We start from the raw sequence: 16160 nt of genomic DNA, 5'->3' as shown, positions 1-16160 counted from the left end.
AACGGAACTAGGAAGTCTTCACACCGACGGAGGACGGAGGAGCGGCGGGACTCTCGGCTGGCGGTCACAGCAATGAGAGATCATCGCTGGATCGCCAGGAGAAGGTAAGAGAACACCGCTGCGCTCTCTGCACATCCACCCCGAGCGTGACTCGGGGTTACCGCTCCTGATAGAAAAAATCAACCCCGAGTCACGCTCGGGATCACTGCCAAGGAGGTTAAAGAACTTTACATCTACTGCTTCATCCACCTACAGTATTCCATGCAAAAGTGATAGACAGTACCTCTCCTGCTAAGTGTGGGTTTTCCTAGCGAGAGCAGCTCAAATATATGTGGAACACATTTACTCTCCATACTGTTCTTGGTCTGCTCTAACACAGTCTTGTTCTTATTATTTCTGTCAGCGAAGACCTGCGCTCTTGGGTCATCTGCAATCCAGCTCCCATTCTCCATGCTGAAACTCATGAATGGTTCCCCATTGTAGTGCAAACTGAATGCTGTGTCAAATGTTCCATCATCGTAGAGCATACAGCCATCCAACAACTGCAATACTTGGAATTCTGAAATCACAAAAGTTAAAATCAAAATAGTATTTTTGTTTTTGCTTTTCTTCCAGTTTGTGCCATTCAGCTGTCTATGCCTTGTGGACAACTAAAAGACTAAAGAAATTGCAACATGAAGAATGTGGATTGAGCTAATCACATTCAACCTATTAGGGCACCATCCCCATCAAACTACTATAGAACTAAAAAAAAAAATTTGGTATCCACCATCCCCTTGGAACAGGGGAGGGCTGACAGCCTTAGGTCTGGGGGGCAAGTCTAGTCAAGTGGCCCATTGAACCATCGAATCAGCTTACCATCCATGCCCACCTGGTTTTGGACTTGCAGCTGTATACAGTGTCTGGCCCCTACATTAATCCAGCCCTGAGTGAGGCCTTTTACCAGTTTTTACCACTTTTCAGAGTGGCCCGGGGGGCAATTTCCACCCTGCCCCCCTTGCCAGTCCTCCCCTGCCTTGGAATAAATGCCAGGGTAAAGTAGTCTATATCTGAACATACCATCAGCCATATCCAAATACATCAGGTATGGCTGATAGCGAGGCCATATATACTGTAGATTACTTTTTACCGTGGTGTTTTTAACCTTTGTAATAAAAACTTGTGATTTTATTAATGTGCTGTGAATTTTTCCAATTTTGTTACATCTAAAAATCCTGTGTTTTGTGGTCTCCCCTTACCCTGGGCCTGGGATTTATTCCATCTGGCTGGTGGATTCAATTTTTTTTTGTTCTATACTGAAGAAATTGCAAGAACTCCTTACACTACTATATATTAAATATTGAAAGCAGATGTAATAGTAGCAAGTCTATTTGCAAGTCTATGTGGAAGCCACACTGTTTTGTCAAGGCCCCAATTGCACAGTGTGGTCCCTAGCTCTAAATGAACAAAGCACCCATCCTGGGACACACACAGCAATGCATAGAGTAAAGGCAGGCAACAAATTCCTCCTTAAAGCGGTAGTATCGCGTTTTTTTCCACTTTTAACTACAGGTAAGCCTATAATAAGGCCTATAATAAGGCTTACCTGTAGGTACAATTAATATCTCCTAAACCGGCACGGTTTAGGAGATATTTGCACTGCATGCAGCCGCTCACGCGAGCGGCGTATGCGCTCTGAAGGTCTGGCGGACCTTCAGCTTTCCTTGCCAGGAGCTTGCTCATCGCGGCTCCAGCCAATCACAGCGCCGGAGCCGACGAACCCAGAAGAGACGCCGAGGGATCATGTCAGCTCCCACAGCGGTGTCCGGGGGTCCGTGTCGGGGCTTCGTTCTAAGGTAAGTAATTCATAATGAGCTAGTATGCGATGCATACTAGCTCATTATGCCTTTGTCTTGCAGGGTTTTTTTTTTTTTTTTTTTTTTAGGTTTACAACCGCTTTAACAACTTGTCCACCAAGGTACTTTATAATCATCATGGTAGACAAGTGGTAAATATATACTTTTTTTTGACGGGGGGGGGGGGGGGTGTCACAGTAATTTCTACAAAGCAGTTTTTCAGAGGTGTGCAAAAAAATTAAAACATTTCCATGGTAGACAAGTGTGCAAAGGCACTCCAGAAGGCCAGCACAGCACAAAGGCCTCCAGGTTGTCCCAGCTTTTAATCATTTCGCTAAGCGTTTTTTGTACTTTCTTTGCACACATATTCAAAAAATCATTTAAGGAATGAAGATTAGTTACAATCCAACAAAATATTATATAGTTTCTGAAAGCAGATATTCTAGAGAATAAAATAGTGGTAGTCTAAATTTGTTTACGTCACATAATAATAGCAGAACAGTTTGTCAAGCTCAACATTTCAGTAAAAAATACATTAAAGTTCATTTTAGGCCACGCAAATGAAATGTATTATCAAACTTTTTGGTCAAATCTCAAAGAGTAAATAGATACCCAACATGTCAACAACAAAACTGTGTGCGCCCACAAAACAGTGGCAAACTTTGGTAATCTAAATTTTCTATAGGTGCTGCTATAAAAACTTCTAGAGGTCATCAGTTTTGAGTTAAAGTGTTACTGAACCCACAACAGTAAAATCAGTCTGTATATGCAGTAAAGCATGCTTGTTACACTCACTATGGAACCTAATGGGTTAATCCTTTGCATTGTGTATAAAAGCTGTGGCGGCCCACCCATAGGGGGCGCAGGGGTGCCGCCCGCCCATAGGGGGTGCAGGGGCGCGCCCCCCCCCCCAAAACAAGCAGAGAAAAAAAAAAGATTAAATAAAAAAAAAAGTCTATTTTTCGCCCACTAGGGGCGGCGGACTTAGTGCTGGGTATGGGGGGGTGGGGTTTTTGACCCCACCTTCGCCTGACAGAGGCGCCGATTGGCGCTCTTCTGGGGGTCATCGGGGAGCATGTCAATGCGCCCCGACACACCCCACTTTAACGATGTCCGGGCTGTGATTGGTCCAGAGTCCAGCCTGGACCAATCACAGGAGGACATCGGACCTGGTGACGTGACGCGTGGGGGCTGTGCACGATCACCTTCCATTTCCGGCGCAGAGAGAGAGGAGCGACGATCCAGGCCGCACACGTATCTCCGGAGGCCCCGGTGCAGGCGGCGGAGGATGAGGACCGGGTAACACACCAGCTGTCCGGGGCCGTGGAAGGTGAGGTGGCCCCCGCGTTCGGTCTGCTGAAAATCCGCCCCAAGTGCCCGGAGCAGAGAGAGAGGAGCGACGATCAAGAGTGCGGCCCTTCCAGGCCGCACACGTATCTCCGGAGGCCCCGGTGCAGGCGGCGGAGGATGAGGGCCAGTAACACACCAGCTGTCTGGGGCCGTGTAAGGTGAGGTGGCCCCCGTGGTCAGTCTGCTGGAAATCCGCCCCAAGTGCCCGGAGCCTGGCCTCCTCCTCCGCTGAGTACCGGCTCTGCCGGATCCCCACCGTGTACACTGGCCTGTGCTCCAACAGCAACAGCCTGTCCTCCCCCCGCTCTGCCCCATCTATGAGGTCTCTTCCCTGCATGTGCTGTCTGCTCTGTTCCTGCACTGATCTCTACGCTGCCCCTGATCTCTACCCCCTTCCTACTATCCTGTCACGGAGCTCTATCCCATCCCTGATCTCTGCCCCATCTCTGAGGTCTCTTCCCGGCATGTGCTGTCTACTTTACGCTGTCCCTGATCTCTACCCCTTCCCTAAGCTCTACCCTGTCCCTGATCTCTGCCCCATCCCTGAGGTCTCCTCCCTGCATGTGCTGTCTGTTCTGTTCCTGCACTAATCTCTACGCCATCCCTGATCTCTAGGCCATCCCCAAGCTCTATCCCATCCCTGATCTCTGCCCCATCCCTGAGGTCTCTTCCCTGCATGTGCTGTCTGTTCTGTTCCTGCACTGATCTCTGCCCCATCCCTGAGTTTTACCCCATCGCTAAACTCTACCCCATCTCTGAGCTCTACCCCCACCCCTGATCTCTACCCCATCCCCGAGCTCTACCAGATCCGTAAGCTCACCTCCTTGTATAATCTGATAATAATCTTTCTTTTACTGCTGTTTCCTGCTGTCTACTTTATTCTTGGTATATCTTGCCTATATGTGCTCTCCACTCCATCCCTATCGTCTCCTATCTGTATGTCTTCTCTGCCCTATCCCTACTGTCTCTTACTTGCATAATCCGTTGGCTTTGACGCTCTTTCACAGACATCTCATACCCATGTGTGTTCTGTACTCCATGCCCGCTGTCTGTTACCTGAATGCTGCTATTTACTCCTTGTCTTACCTGCTCTCTACTGTATCTTTGCTGATTCTTACCTGAGTATGCTGTTTTCTAATCCACCCCTGCTGTCTGATATCTGAATGCTGCTCTTCTCCGTCTCTGCTGTCCAATACCTGAATGATACTCTCTGCTCCACCCCTGCCATCTTGTACCTGAATACTGCTCTCTTCTTTGTCTACTCCATACCTGCGGTTACCTGAATGCTTCTTTCTACTCCATCTCTGCTGTCCCCTACCTGTATATCTTCTCTACCCTATCCCTGTGACAGACAGTCAGAGTCAGACCAGCAGCAGCCCAGCCGGTAAGTGAACTTTGAAGTGTTTCAATTGATGCTGAGGGGCATGTATACTGGTCACTGTGAATTGAAGGGGGCATGTATACTGGTCACTGCATTGAAGGGGGCATATATACTGGTCACTGTGCATTGAAGGGGGCATGTATACTGGTCACTGCATTGAAGGGGGCATATATACTGGTCACTGTGCATCGAAGGGGGCATGTATACTGGTCACTGCATTGAAGGGGGCATATATACTGGTCACTGTGCATTGAAGGGGGCATGTATACTGCTCACTGCATTGAAGGGGGCATGTACTCTGGTCACTGCATTGAAGGGAGCATGTATACTGGTCACTACATTGAAGGGGTCATGTACGCTGGTCGCTGCATTGAAGGGGGCATGTATACTGGTCACTACATTGAAAGGGGCATGTATACTGGTCACTACATTGAAGGGGGCATGTATGTTGGTCAATACATTGAAGGGGGCATGTATTCTGGTCACTACATTGAAGGGGGCATGTACTCTGGTCACTGCATTGAAAGGGGGCCTGTACTGTGGGGTTTGTGCTAGGGGGCCTTTACTGTGGGGTTTGTGCTAGGGGTCTGTACTGTGGGGTTTGTGCTAGGGGGGTCTGTACTGTGGGGTTTGTGCTAGGAGGTCTGTACTGTGGGGTTTGTGCTAGGGGGCCTGTACTGTGGGGTTTGTGCTAGGGGTCTGTACTGTGGGGTTTGTGCTAGGGGGGTCTGTACTGTGGGGTTTGTGCTAGGGGGGTCTGTACTGTGGGGTTTGTGCTAGGGGGGCCTGTACTGTGGGGTTTGTGCTAGGGGGGCCTGTACTGTGGGGTTTGTGCTAGGGGGGCCTGTACTGTGGGGTTTGTGCTAGGGGGTCTGTACTGTAGGGTTTGTGCTAGGGGGTCTGTACTGTGGGGTTTGTGCTAGGGGGGCTTGTACTGTGGGGTTTGTGCTAGGGGGGCCTGTACTGTGGGGTTTGTGCTAGGGGGTCTGTACTGTGGGGTTTGTGCTAGGGGGCCTGTACAGTGGGGTTTGTGCTAGGGGGCCTGTACTGTGGGGTTTGTGCTAGGGGGCCTGTACTGTGGGGTTTGTGCTAGGGGGGTCTGTACTGTGGGGTTTGTGCTTGAGGGGTTTGTGCTGGGAGGGGTCTGTACTGTAGGGTTTGTGGCATTCTGAGTCAGTGTATCCCATTATAGGGTGTCTCTCACAGTATATCCCATAATAGGGCCCCTGCTCCCTATTATGGGATATACTAGTACTGGTGGACCCCTTAATATGTGATATATTGGGAGAATTTGTTCACGCAAGCAAAATACAGGGGACAAAATTGGTGGAGTCTATGAGGGGTGGGGCTTCTTAGAAATGGGAGGGGTCAAAATGGAAGGGTGGGGTCTTGCGCCCCACCATCTTAAAACTTCACCAGCTGCCACTGTGTTTGATCCTGTCCCACTGATCCTCTTCTTCTTCCACTGTCTTCATAAAATAACCTTGTATTTACAGAGCCAGGGATGGGCTCCACATGCTCAGTTTGGTGTGTATTGTTAGTTTTTTTTGGTTTTCTTGGGATCATGCATGTGATCAGCACAGGGCCAATCAGCACTGCTCAGGCATGTCCAGACAGAGGTTTAATGGAAAAATGAAAATTCCTCCTACAAGCTTTACTAGGAACTGATATAAGTTACAAGGCTGCTACAATATATACTGCTGATGAGAAAATGTATTTATCCATTTATATTTACTAGAATAATTGCATTTCCATGTTCTGTGTACTGGGGGAGACCAGATATAGTGAATGCAGGTCCTGAGTTTAGTAACACTTTAACTGTTAACAATGGACCTAGAATTTTTGCTCTCACCCCCAATGCATGTAATACTTTTTCTGTGACATGTACTCATTAGTGAGACATCAGGAGCCTTTTTAAAATAATGGAACACAGTTTATGCACCATTAGCTTCTTCCCTGGCCACAGCGGCCAAAAAAGTGACTGGTGGACCTGGAAGTGTTATTTTATGCAAATGTTTCGGGGGGCGAGTAGGGTGAAAATGATCTGGTGGTTCTATAGTGGCCTGATAACTTCGATCTGACAGTTGACAGCCAGCTAGTCAGATTTACACACATTCCCAGGGAGTGTGTGTAAAACTGCCCACTGTTGCCAATGTATGACATACATGCCCCTGACCTGTATGCTTTGGCCAATCACAGCACAATGTCCATTCAGAGCCATGATTGGCCAAAGGCAGGCTAAGTCCACACCCAACACTATATAAGGCTATTGCTTACACGGCAGCCGTGTATAGTGTGTGACAATAGATATTAGGCAGGTGGTTAGTAGATAGTGTGTTGAGTTAGTTCAATGCAGTCAATGTAGTGTACAGGCATATCCCCAGACTTGTATAAAGTACTCGAAATTTCTACTTGAGTAAAAGTACAAGTGCTCGATCAAAAAATTACTTGAGTAGAAGTGGAAGTGCTCGCAGAAAAAGTTACTTAAGTAGAAGTACTAAAGTATTCAACATTTTTTTTACTTAACCTCCCTGGCGGTATGATTCTGTCAGGAATTCTGTTCCAAAAGCGGTACAATTCTTTTCATGGAAATTTGGCGTTATGTATTATAGGCCTACAATTCTTAGTAATTACTGACTTAAACCTGACCAAAACAAGTCTCTAGTAGACATCCCAGATGTGATAAATTTGAAACACAAACAAGTGAATTATAATCGAATCAATAATATTATTTTATTATTTAATATATAGTATATATAATAAAATTATATTATTGATTAGATTATAATTCATGCGCTATATATTATATATATATGTGTGTATATAGATATATATATATAACGCATGAATTATAATCGAATCAATAATATAATTTTATATATATATATGTGTGTGTGTATATAGGTATATATATATATATATATATATATATATATATATATATATATATACATATATATATATATATATATATATATATATATATATATATATATATATATTTGCATATATATATATATGCATATATATATATATATATATATATATATATATGCATATATATATATATATATATATATATATATATATATATATATATATATATATGCATATATATATGCATATATATATATATATATATATATGCATATACATATATGCATATATATAATATAAAATGTGTTATGTGTTTTGTGCAACGTTTTTTTTTTTTTTTTTTTTGAATTTCCCTCCCTAGTTCCGCTCCCATGCAGCATTGCTGCTGCAGGGAACGGAACTAGGAAGTCCTCCTACCGACAGACGAGCGGCGGAGATCTCGCTGGCGGTCACAGCAATGAGAGCTCATCGCTGGATCGCCAGGATAAGGTAAGAGAAGCTCCGCTGCGCTGTCTGCACGCTCTGCCCATTGACCCCGAGCGTGACTCGGGGATACCGCTAATAGCAGAAAATTCCTACCCCGAGTCACGCTCGGGTTTACCGCTAAGGCGGTTAAGTATTGCAAGTAGTTTTTTCAAAAAATTTGCTACTTAAGTACTAAAAGTAAAAAGTACCAGTAGTTTTGAAAAAAAAATTCTACTCAAGTACTGAAAGTAGAAGTACAAGTACTGTGTTATGTAGTTATTAAAGAAATAAGTCAAAAGTTTGAACATCATATTGTTTTTATTATTTCAAATGATTTATTCAAATGATTAACCTGTGTTTGTTAGTAGTTTCTTGATGCACTTTAAGCGCTGTAGCACCATTTATTTGTTTGTTTCATATTTTCTTTTTATTGGAAAGATTTGGTATAGCAGCTTTTATTATACACAGCCTTTATTTTCGTATGCGCTGATTTACAAATGACATTATACACATTATTTTGAGCTTTATGCAACCTGCCATCTACTGTTCTGGCAGTGGTAATTTTTTTAAAAGTAACGAGTAACTATGCAGCACAAAAAAAAAATACTTGAGTAGAAGTATCGAAATCATCGAAAAAATGTAGTGAAGTAAAAGTAGAAGTAGGAGAAAAAAATTCTACTCTAGGAAAGTACAGATACCGCATTTCGGTACTTAAGTACAGTACTTAAGTAGTTCTACTTCGTTACTATACATCTCTGCATATCCCACTTTTAAAATGTGTGCGTATGTTGCAGTCCTGGGTCCCCTCTCAGTGCTCCCAAGTTTTGTGTCCCTGTCACTTATAGTTCGTGAGCAGTACAATGCCAAGCTGACCAAGATTTCCCATAGACGCCAATGTTAAAGACAGGGAGCAGTGCCATGCCAAGCTGACGAGGCGGCTCTAGGCTTTGTAAGGCCTTAGGCAAAATATAAACACGAGGCCCCACTGAAGCCCTTTGCAGGGGTTAAGGAATAATCCTGAGGCGGAGCGTCTTATTACTGCTGCTGCTTGTGTGGGTGGGATATGTACTGTGCCAATCAAATTAAATGAATAGGAGAGGAGGGTCATGAGGGATTGGGGCAGTACACATCCCACCCACACAAGCAGTAACGAGACGCCTCTGGGTTCTTCCTTAGCTCCTGAAAAAAATGGGGATGGGACTGGGAACCATGGGTTAGTGGAAAAGGAGGAGGGGGTAAAAAGGGGGGAGTGGGAAGAAAGAAAGAAAAAGGGAGGGAGGAAGGGAGAAAAAAAAGAAGGAAAGAAAGAAAGAAAGAAAGAAAGAAAGAAAGAAAGAAAGAAAGAAAGAAAGAAAGAAAGAAAGAAAGAAAGAAAGAAAGAAAGAAAGAAAGAAAGAAAGAAAGAAAGAAAGAAAGAAAGAAAGAAAGAAAGAGGGAGGGAGAAAAAGAAATAAAGAGGGAGAAAGAAAGAAAGAGAGAAAGAAAGAAAGAAAGAAAGAAAGAAAGAAAGAAAGAAAGAAAGAAAGAAAGAAAGAAAGAAAGAAGGAAAGAAAAAAAGAAAGAAAGAAAGAAAGGGGTTAGGAAAGGGATGGAGGAAGGAAGGAAGGGCACCCTCATCACATAAGAGTACTCACTGGGAGGCAGGAGAGATAAGGGAGGGACTGGATGGATGGAAGGATGAATCAGGCTCAATCTTTCCTCTTCTGGCTGCTGGGCTTCAAACTTCCCACTCACGCATTCCCTTATCTGAGGCAGAACACTGCCGGGAGTGTGAGTGGGGTAAGCAGGAGGAGAGGGCGGGAGGAGGAAGAGCAGAAGGAACTTTCAGCGCTGGCTCTGCTGAGCGGCTCTATATTGCTGTGATCCGGAGCTGTCAGTGAGCTCCCGTCCTGTCCCCCTGTAAATTGCTCCTGATCGCAGCCCTCCATCAAAGCGGATTGTATAACTTACAGACCAGTTGGGACTGGACACTGTGCTGATGGCAGGGAGACCCTTGCTGCCAGGCTCAGAGGCGACTCTTTAACTAGGCAAATTAGGCGGCTGCGAGGCCCCTGTGAGTGTGAGTCCTTAGACGACCGGCTAATTTGCCTAATTAAAGAGCAACCTCTGCTGACCAATATTTCCCATAGATGCCAATGAGCACTGAAAGCTGAAAATAGTGTCCCTCGATGTAAATCCATCATCAATCACGACGCCTGCCAATCCGAAAAATAGAAAACATTTCAAAAATGCTTTGCCTCTTCTGAGGCGTCCCCCATATGCCGTTCTTCAGCTTTGAAAGCTGTTTTATAGGCAAGGGGCGGTGCCACCCAGTTACGTCATTGGAGGCACCACCCCCTTCTGACGTCATATGACATCAGAAGTGAAGCAGTGCCACAGGGTGACGTAATCGGGTCTATAAAACAGCTATAAAACAGATGACAACCTATAAAACAGCTGTCAAAGCTGAAGCACGGCATTTGGCAGTTAGCCTCAGAAGAGGAGAAGCGTTTTTTAAATTTTTTCTATTTTTCAGGTGTGGCGGCGGGCGTCGTGATTGACGATGGATTTACGTCAAGGGACACTATTTTTTTTTTCTTTTTAAAAAAGGATTTGTCAAAAACTTGTCAAAAACTGACTTCCAGCTTCCGATAAGCCCCCCACCCGCAGACCCTCACAACCACATCCCAGGGTTGTCGGGAAGGGGCTCTTGTCCCCATCAATATGGGGACAGGGTGCTTTGGGGGGGCTCCCAAAAGCACCCTCCCCATGTTGAGGGCAAGCGGCCTGGTATGGTTCAGGAGGGAGGGGGAGGTCGCTCATCCACCCCCTATCCTACAGCCAACGGGCTACATACATCGCACAAAAGCGCCACTTTACAGGCACATTAAGGGGACCCCCCAGGCACGATATTTAGAGGAATTTTTCATTTGTATTGTTTCACTTTAAGCATTATTAAAATCACTGCTCCTGTAAAATGATTATTTTAAAAAAAATGTTTTGCATTGATACATATCCCCGAGGGCAGTACCTGGACCCCATACACTTTTTATGGCAATAACTTGCATATAACGTTTAAAATGAGGACTTTTGATTTTTCATTTTCTTTTCCCATAGACTTTAATAGAATTTGTATGATCGCTAGAACTTTTTCGAGATGTTCTGGTGCGAACCGAACAGGGGATTTTTCGGCCCATCACTATAAATGATGAAATGTTCACTTACCTTCAGTATCATTCATATAATTCCTATATTCCTCAAAGAGACTTTGTAGCATTAACTGGTATTTATATTCGTCAATAGTGGCAGTCAATAAGTTTCCAGAAGTACTCCTAAACCATGGTACCCTGCGCTCTATAACCCCATTGTCACTGTCATACCAGTAGAGCGTGATGTCATCCAGGGATTTGGTCGTGAAGTAGGGCGGGTATTCATATGTAGAATCATTAGTGACAGTTGTGAAGAAAAAATGTGAATGGGTTTCTGTGCAAGAGAGAGAAACGTGCGAAAATTAACACTGCTTGTAAAAAAACTGGAAGGAAAAACAATTCTTATATGCTTTCAATGTTTTACAATGCTTATAATGGCTTTCTTTTTAGAATATTGAATGCCTAACGTTTATTCTTTTGAGTTTTTTTGATCGGGCAGGGGAGGATTAAATCCTATGTCAGGAGTTTATTGCTGTCTCCCCCCTGGGAAAATCCACCCTCTGTATTTGTCCTGGTGACCACTAGCATCTGGACAGAAAGTGATGGAAATCCAAAATTTGACACCTAAAAAGGAAGTGAGTGGACTGCTGGAGACCACCTGAATTGGTGACTCGTGAAGAAGGGATTTCCCATGTCCTGTGATACACTATGTTGTCAAAAGTATTGGGACACCTGCCTTTACATGCACATGAACTTTAATGGCATCCCAGTCTTAGTCCGTAGGGTTCAATATTGAGTTGGCCCACACTTTGCAGCTATAACAGCTTCAACTCTTCTGAGAAGGCTGTCCACAAGGTTTAGGAGTGTGGTCAAACATTCCCATAGACATTCTTCCAGAAGTGCATTTGTGAGGTCAGGCACTGATATTGGACAAGAAGGCCGGGCTCACAGTCTCCACTCTAATTCATTCCTAAGGTATTCTATCTGGTTGAGGTCAAGACTCTGTGCAGGTCAGTCAAGTTCCTCCACCCCAAACTTGCTTTGTAAATCAGATATTACCTTTTAAATTTAATATAGACATCATCACATTGCTGTCCATAGCCTGCCCAAAGAGCAGAGCTGTGGGAGGGACCCAGCAGGCTCCACAACTACAGGCTGCCTGCAGAAAACTACGGAAGGGGGCGGAGATAAGACCACTCATCCTGCACAAGGAGAGAGAGCAGCAGTGAGCGGTCTTTATTAGAGGAAGCTCCCACACAGAGGTAAAGTCTCACACTGGATTACTGCTCTAATATGGAAGAAATACACAAAGTACACCAAGATTGAAGAAGAATACATATGATAAATGTATTTAGAGACTATTTACTTATCCTGGAGTTCAACTTTAACTGCTTCAATAATGAGCACTATCGCCCCCTTCCTGCCCAGGCCAATTTTCAGCTTTAAGCGCTGTCACACTATGAATGACAATTGCACACGCTATACACATTGACATTTTTATAATTTTTTTCACACAAATAGAGCTTTCTTTTGATGGTATTTAATCGCCGCTGGGTTTTTTATTTTTTGCTAATAAAACAAAAAAATACAAAAAAAAATTTTTTTGTTAGTATCTGTTAGAAAATGATGTAAATAAGTCATTTTTCTCCTTCACTGAGGTGCGCTGATGAGGCTGCACTGATGAGACAACACTGATGAGGTGGCATTAATGAGGAGCCACTAATATGTAGTACTGATAAGCACTGATAGGTGGCACTGATGGGCACTTCTAGGTGGCACTGATGGACACAGATAGGCGATATGTATGGGCATGGGCAATGATAGGTGGCACGGAAAGGCGGGACTAATGGGCAATGGTGGGCGGCACTAATGAGCACTGAAAGGCAGCACTGATGGGGACACATTGACATCACAGATGGGCACAGACTGGAAACCCTGCTGGGCACTGTTGGGGCTGCACTGATGATTAGTGCCCTGGTTATCTGTACAGGTACCCCCTGTGTGTCAGTGTGAGGCGAGTAGAGCCGACAACCGGCATTTCCTTGTTTAAATGTGATCTGCTGTAATTGGACACTGCTGATCACATGTATAAAGAGCCGCATCATTGGCTCTTTACCAAGATCGGGGTCATGCTTTGTCCCAGGGACACAACGCTCCTGTGATCGACCCCCCCGCGGGCGCATAAGCTCGGTGAAACTGGGGCAATGTCATATGACGTCATCCCAGAACAACGGAGCATCAAGCCCACTGTCATTTGTCTATACAGCAGACGGGAGGTAGTTAAAGAAGTCCATATTAGGGTCATAGAGTAATTGTGTGCGTGCATTATTAATTTTGTCATAATATAAAATATCATTATGAGTATTTTTATTGTTACTCAAGTTATACCCTTCATCCACAGCTCTGGTCCCTAGTATTCTGACTATGCTGACAGTTCTCTTTCTGTCTGTCCTTGATTTAGGCATACTTTATATTAACTACTCGCCACTCGGTTACAGTAGATTTTTCTGTGACAGAGGGACAGCTGCAGACTCAGCAACATAAATAAGCAAGCTTGCTTCTGAGTTTGGGGCATGTGTGTGCGCCCCCTGCTGACTTGTGCAGTGGTTGGACATGGCATGATTTTGTCAGCAGGTCCCAGCCAATGATTTATAGCTGAGACCTGCTGATCTGCTGTGTTCAATCCCAGTGCAAACACACAGGACTCTGTAGACAGAGCAGCGATCTGGAGGTTTTTAAACAGCCAGATCTCTTGGTAAAAGCAGCACATATTACACACATTATATTTGTTAGGCACACATGATTGCCCCTAGATGTTAATCTAGTATTGTGCCACTGTATTAGTGTCACTATAGATGTCAGTGTCAGTTAGTGTACCTCCCAGCGAGGGTCTGTTAGTGCCAGATTGCCCACCACACTATCACAGTCCCACTATAAGTCGCTGATCACCGCCATTACCAGTATAGCGACATAGCTGCAAAAATTCCAGAATATATACACCATAGTTTATAGACGCTATAACTTTCACACCAATCAATTTTTATACACTTATTTGTTTTTTTGTTTTTTTCTTTGTTTTTTTTTAGCAAAGACATTTAGTAGAATACATTTTAGCCTAAATTTATGAATAAATTACATTTTTGGATTGGATATGTTTTATAACAGAAAGTAGAAAATATTGTTTTTGGCCTTTTTTTGTTTACATAATAAAAAAATATAAAAAAAAAAATATAAAAAATATAAAATATATAAAAAATATAAAAAAACCCCAGTGGTGATCAAATATCACCAAAAGAAAGTGTAGTTGAGTGAAAAAAATTATATACAGTAAAACCTTGGATTGCGAGCATAATTCGTTCTGGAAACATGCTTGTAATCCAAAGCACTCTTATATCAAAGCGAATTTCCCCATAAGAAATAATGGCAACTCAGATGATTCGTTCCACAAGTCCTTCAGTTTATAGTCTATATACAAAGATTATAGCAATGTGATAGGTTGTGTAACCATAAAATGTCCATCCACAATATGCAGCCTTCCCAAGGGGATTAGAAGAAAAATCTAGCAGAGCTACAGAATATAAGAGAGATGAGAGGCACCTCTAAGTGTAGCAATATGGTTCCATTTAATGAAGGTTCAACATTTAGCAACTCACATTGTTGATGATTAAAATAGGCACACCTAAGTATTCAGGCATCTGGGGTAAAGCTGTCCACATAGACCATCTTCTGAACCACCGGCTCTCACCACTGTCAGTCTGCAATCATGACCGGGAAGAATAGCCTGCAGTAGAGTGATCTGAAAGTGAGGCTTTGAATCACTCGTAGAGTGCAGCGGGGAAGGGATAATGAAGATGGCTGTCCAGAGGACGGTCTATGTGGACAGCTTTACCCCAGATGCCTGCATACTTAGATGTGCCTGTTTTAATCATCAACCATGTGAGTTGCTAAATATTGAACCTTCATTAAATGTAACCATATTGCTACACTTAGAGGCTCCTCTCTTCTTTTTTATACATGACGCTACTTGTATATCAAGACATCGCTTGTATATCAAGTCAAAATTTATTTAAAAAATTTGCTTGTCTTGCAAAGCGCTCTCAAACCAAGTTACTCTCAAACCAAGGTTTTACTGTACATTTAATTTGCGTACAGTGTTGCATGACCGCCATTTAAAGTGATTTAAAGTTTCTCTTTTCTTTTTTTTTTTTTTAAATAAACATGTTATACTACCTGCTTGCACAGGGCAGCCTGGCTCCTCCTCTTTTCGGGTCCCTCATGTGTGCTCCTGGCCCCTCCCTCCTGTTGAGTACCCCCCCCCCCCCCAGCAAGCAGCTTGCTATGGGGGCACCGAGCCAAATCACAGCAAAAAATGGCCTGCTAATGAAGGGGATAAAACCTTTTGGAGGTCAAGTGGTTAAAATCAATGACATGTACTGTTGACCATACCACCTGCTACAGAAATAGTTATCCGGGGGCATCAAAATGTTGCTATGAGGCCCCATGATTAGAAGGTAAACCCCATTTCTATTTAGTTATATATGGATCAGCTATAGCAAATGGGAAAAAATAAAATACATGAAATTGTAATGTAGATATCCTACCTGCAAAAACGAGGGGAAGAGATGAGAAAAGTATCAGCAAAGGTAACATAGGCAATAGATATCCCTCCATCATCCAGCTACTGCTGAGACTTCCACCTACTCAGTGTCTCATACAATCTATGATAGAACCAGGCTAACCTGCATCTGGATTTAGTGATATAATTTCCACCCTGCTTCCACCCAACAGGTCTAGGTGTGTCCTGCCATTCTCTTGGCAAGCCCAAGAAAACCCTTGTTACTAAAACTTTATGTAGAAAACAAAAAAAAAAAAAAAGATTACACGGCATTTTGTGAATGGTTTAAGTGGTGGTGGGGGGCACACAAAAGATACCATCCCTTCCATGTATGAGAGCCACAGCTGTCATAACCCAACGGCCCAAAAGTACAACTAGAGCTAGTGGGCATAAAAAAAATAATAATAATATAAAACAGGGCTTGACAAATTTGCTTTGAATCTAGGAGGCAGCTAAAAATGTTAGAAGCCAGTTTGTGCTCATGCATGGCGATGTGTAACATGTGTAGC

At 43.6% G+C, this 16160-nt stretch overlaps 1 protein-coding gene across 2 annotated transcripts in view; it reads right to left on the bottom strand.

Annotated features, from left to right (window-relative positions):
* LOC309559717 (major histocompatibility complex class I-related gene protein-like) overlaps positions 1-15779 on the bottom strand; it is a 61794-nt gene extending 46015 nt beyond the window's left edge. For both annotated transcript variants that reach the window (XM_082263132.1, XM_082263133.1), the window contains exons 1-3: positions 15638-15779; positions 11113-11370; positions 284-559 (exon numbers count right to left, since the gene is read on the bottom strand). In XM_082263132.1, the coding sequence (XP_082119258.1) occupies positions 284-559; positions 11113-11370; positions 15638-15710 (607 nt within the window). In that variant the 5' untranslated portion in view covers positions 15711-15779. The remainder of the gene's footprint in view (positions 1-283; positions 560-11112; positions 11371-15637) is intronic.
* Positions 15780-16160: the final 381 nt, after the last annotated feature.

This window comes from Pelophylax lessonae (genome assembly GCF_965119305.1).
Source record: "Pelophylax lessonae genome assembly, chromosome: 7".
NCBI classification, from domain to species: domain Eukaryota; kingdom Metazoa; phylum Chordata; class Amphibia; order Anura; family Ranidae; genus Pelophylax; species Pelophylax lessonae.
The sequence above is the reverse complement of the archived record's forward strand: the minus strand, read 5'-3'. Positions and strand labels throughout refer to the sequence as shown.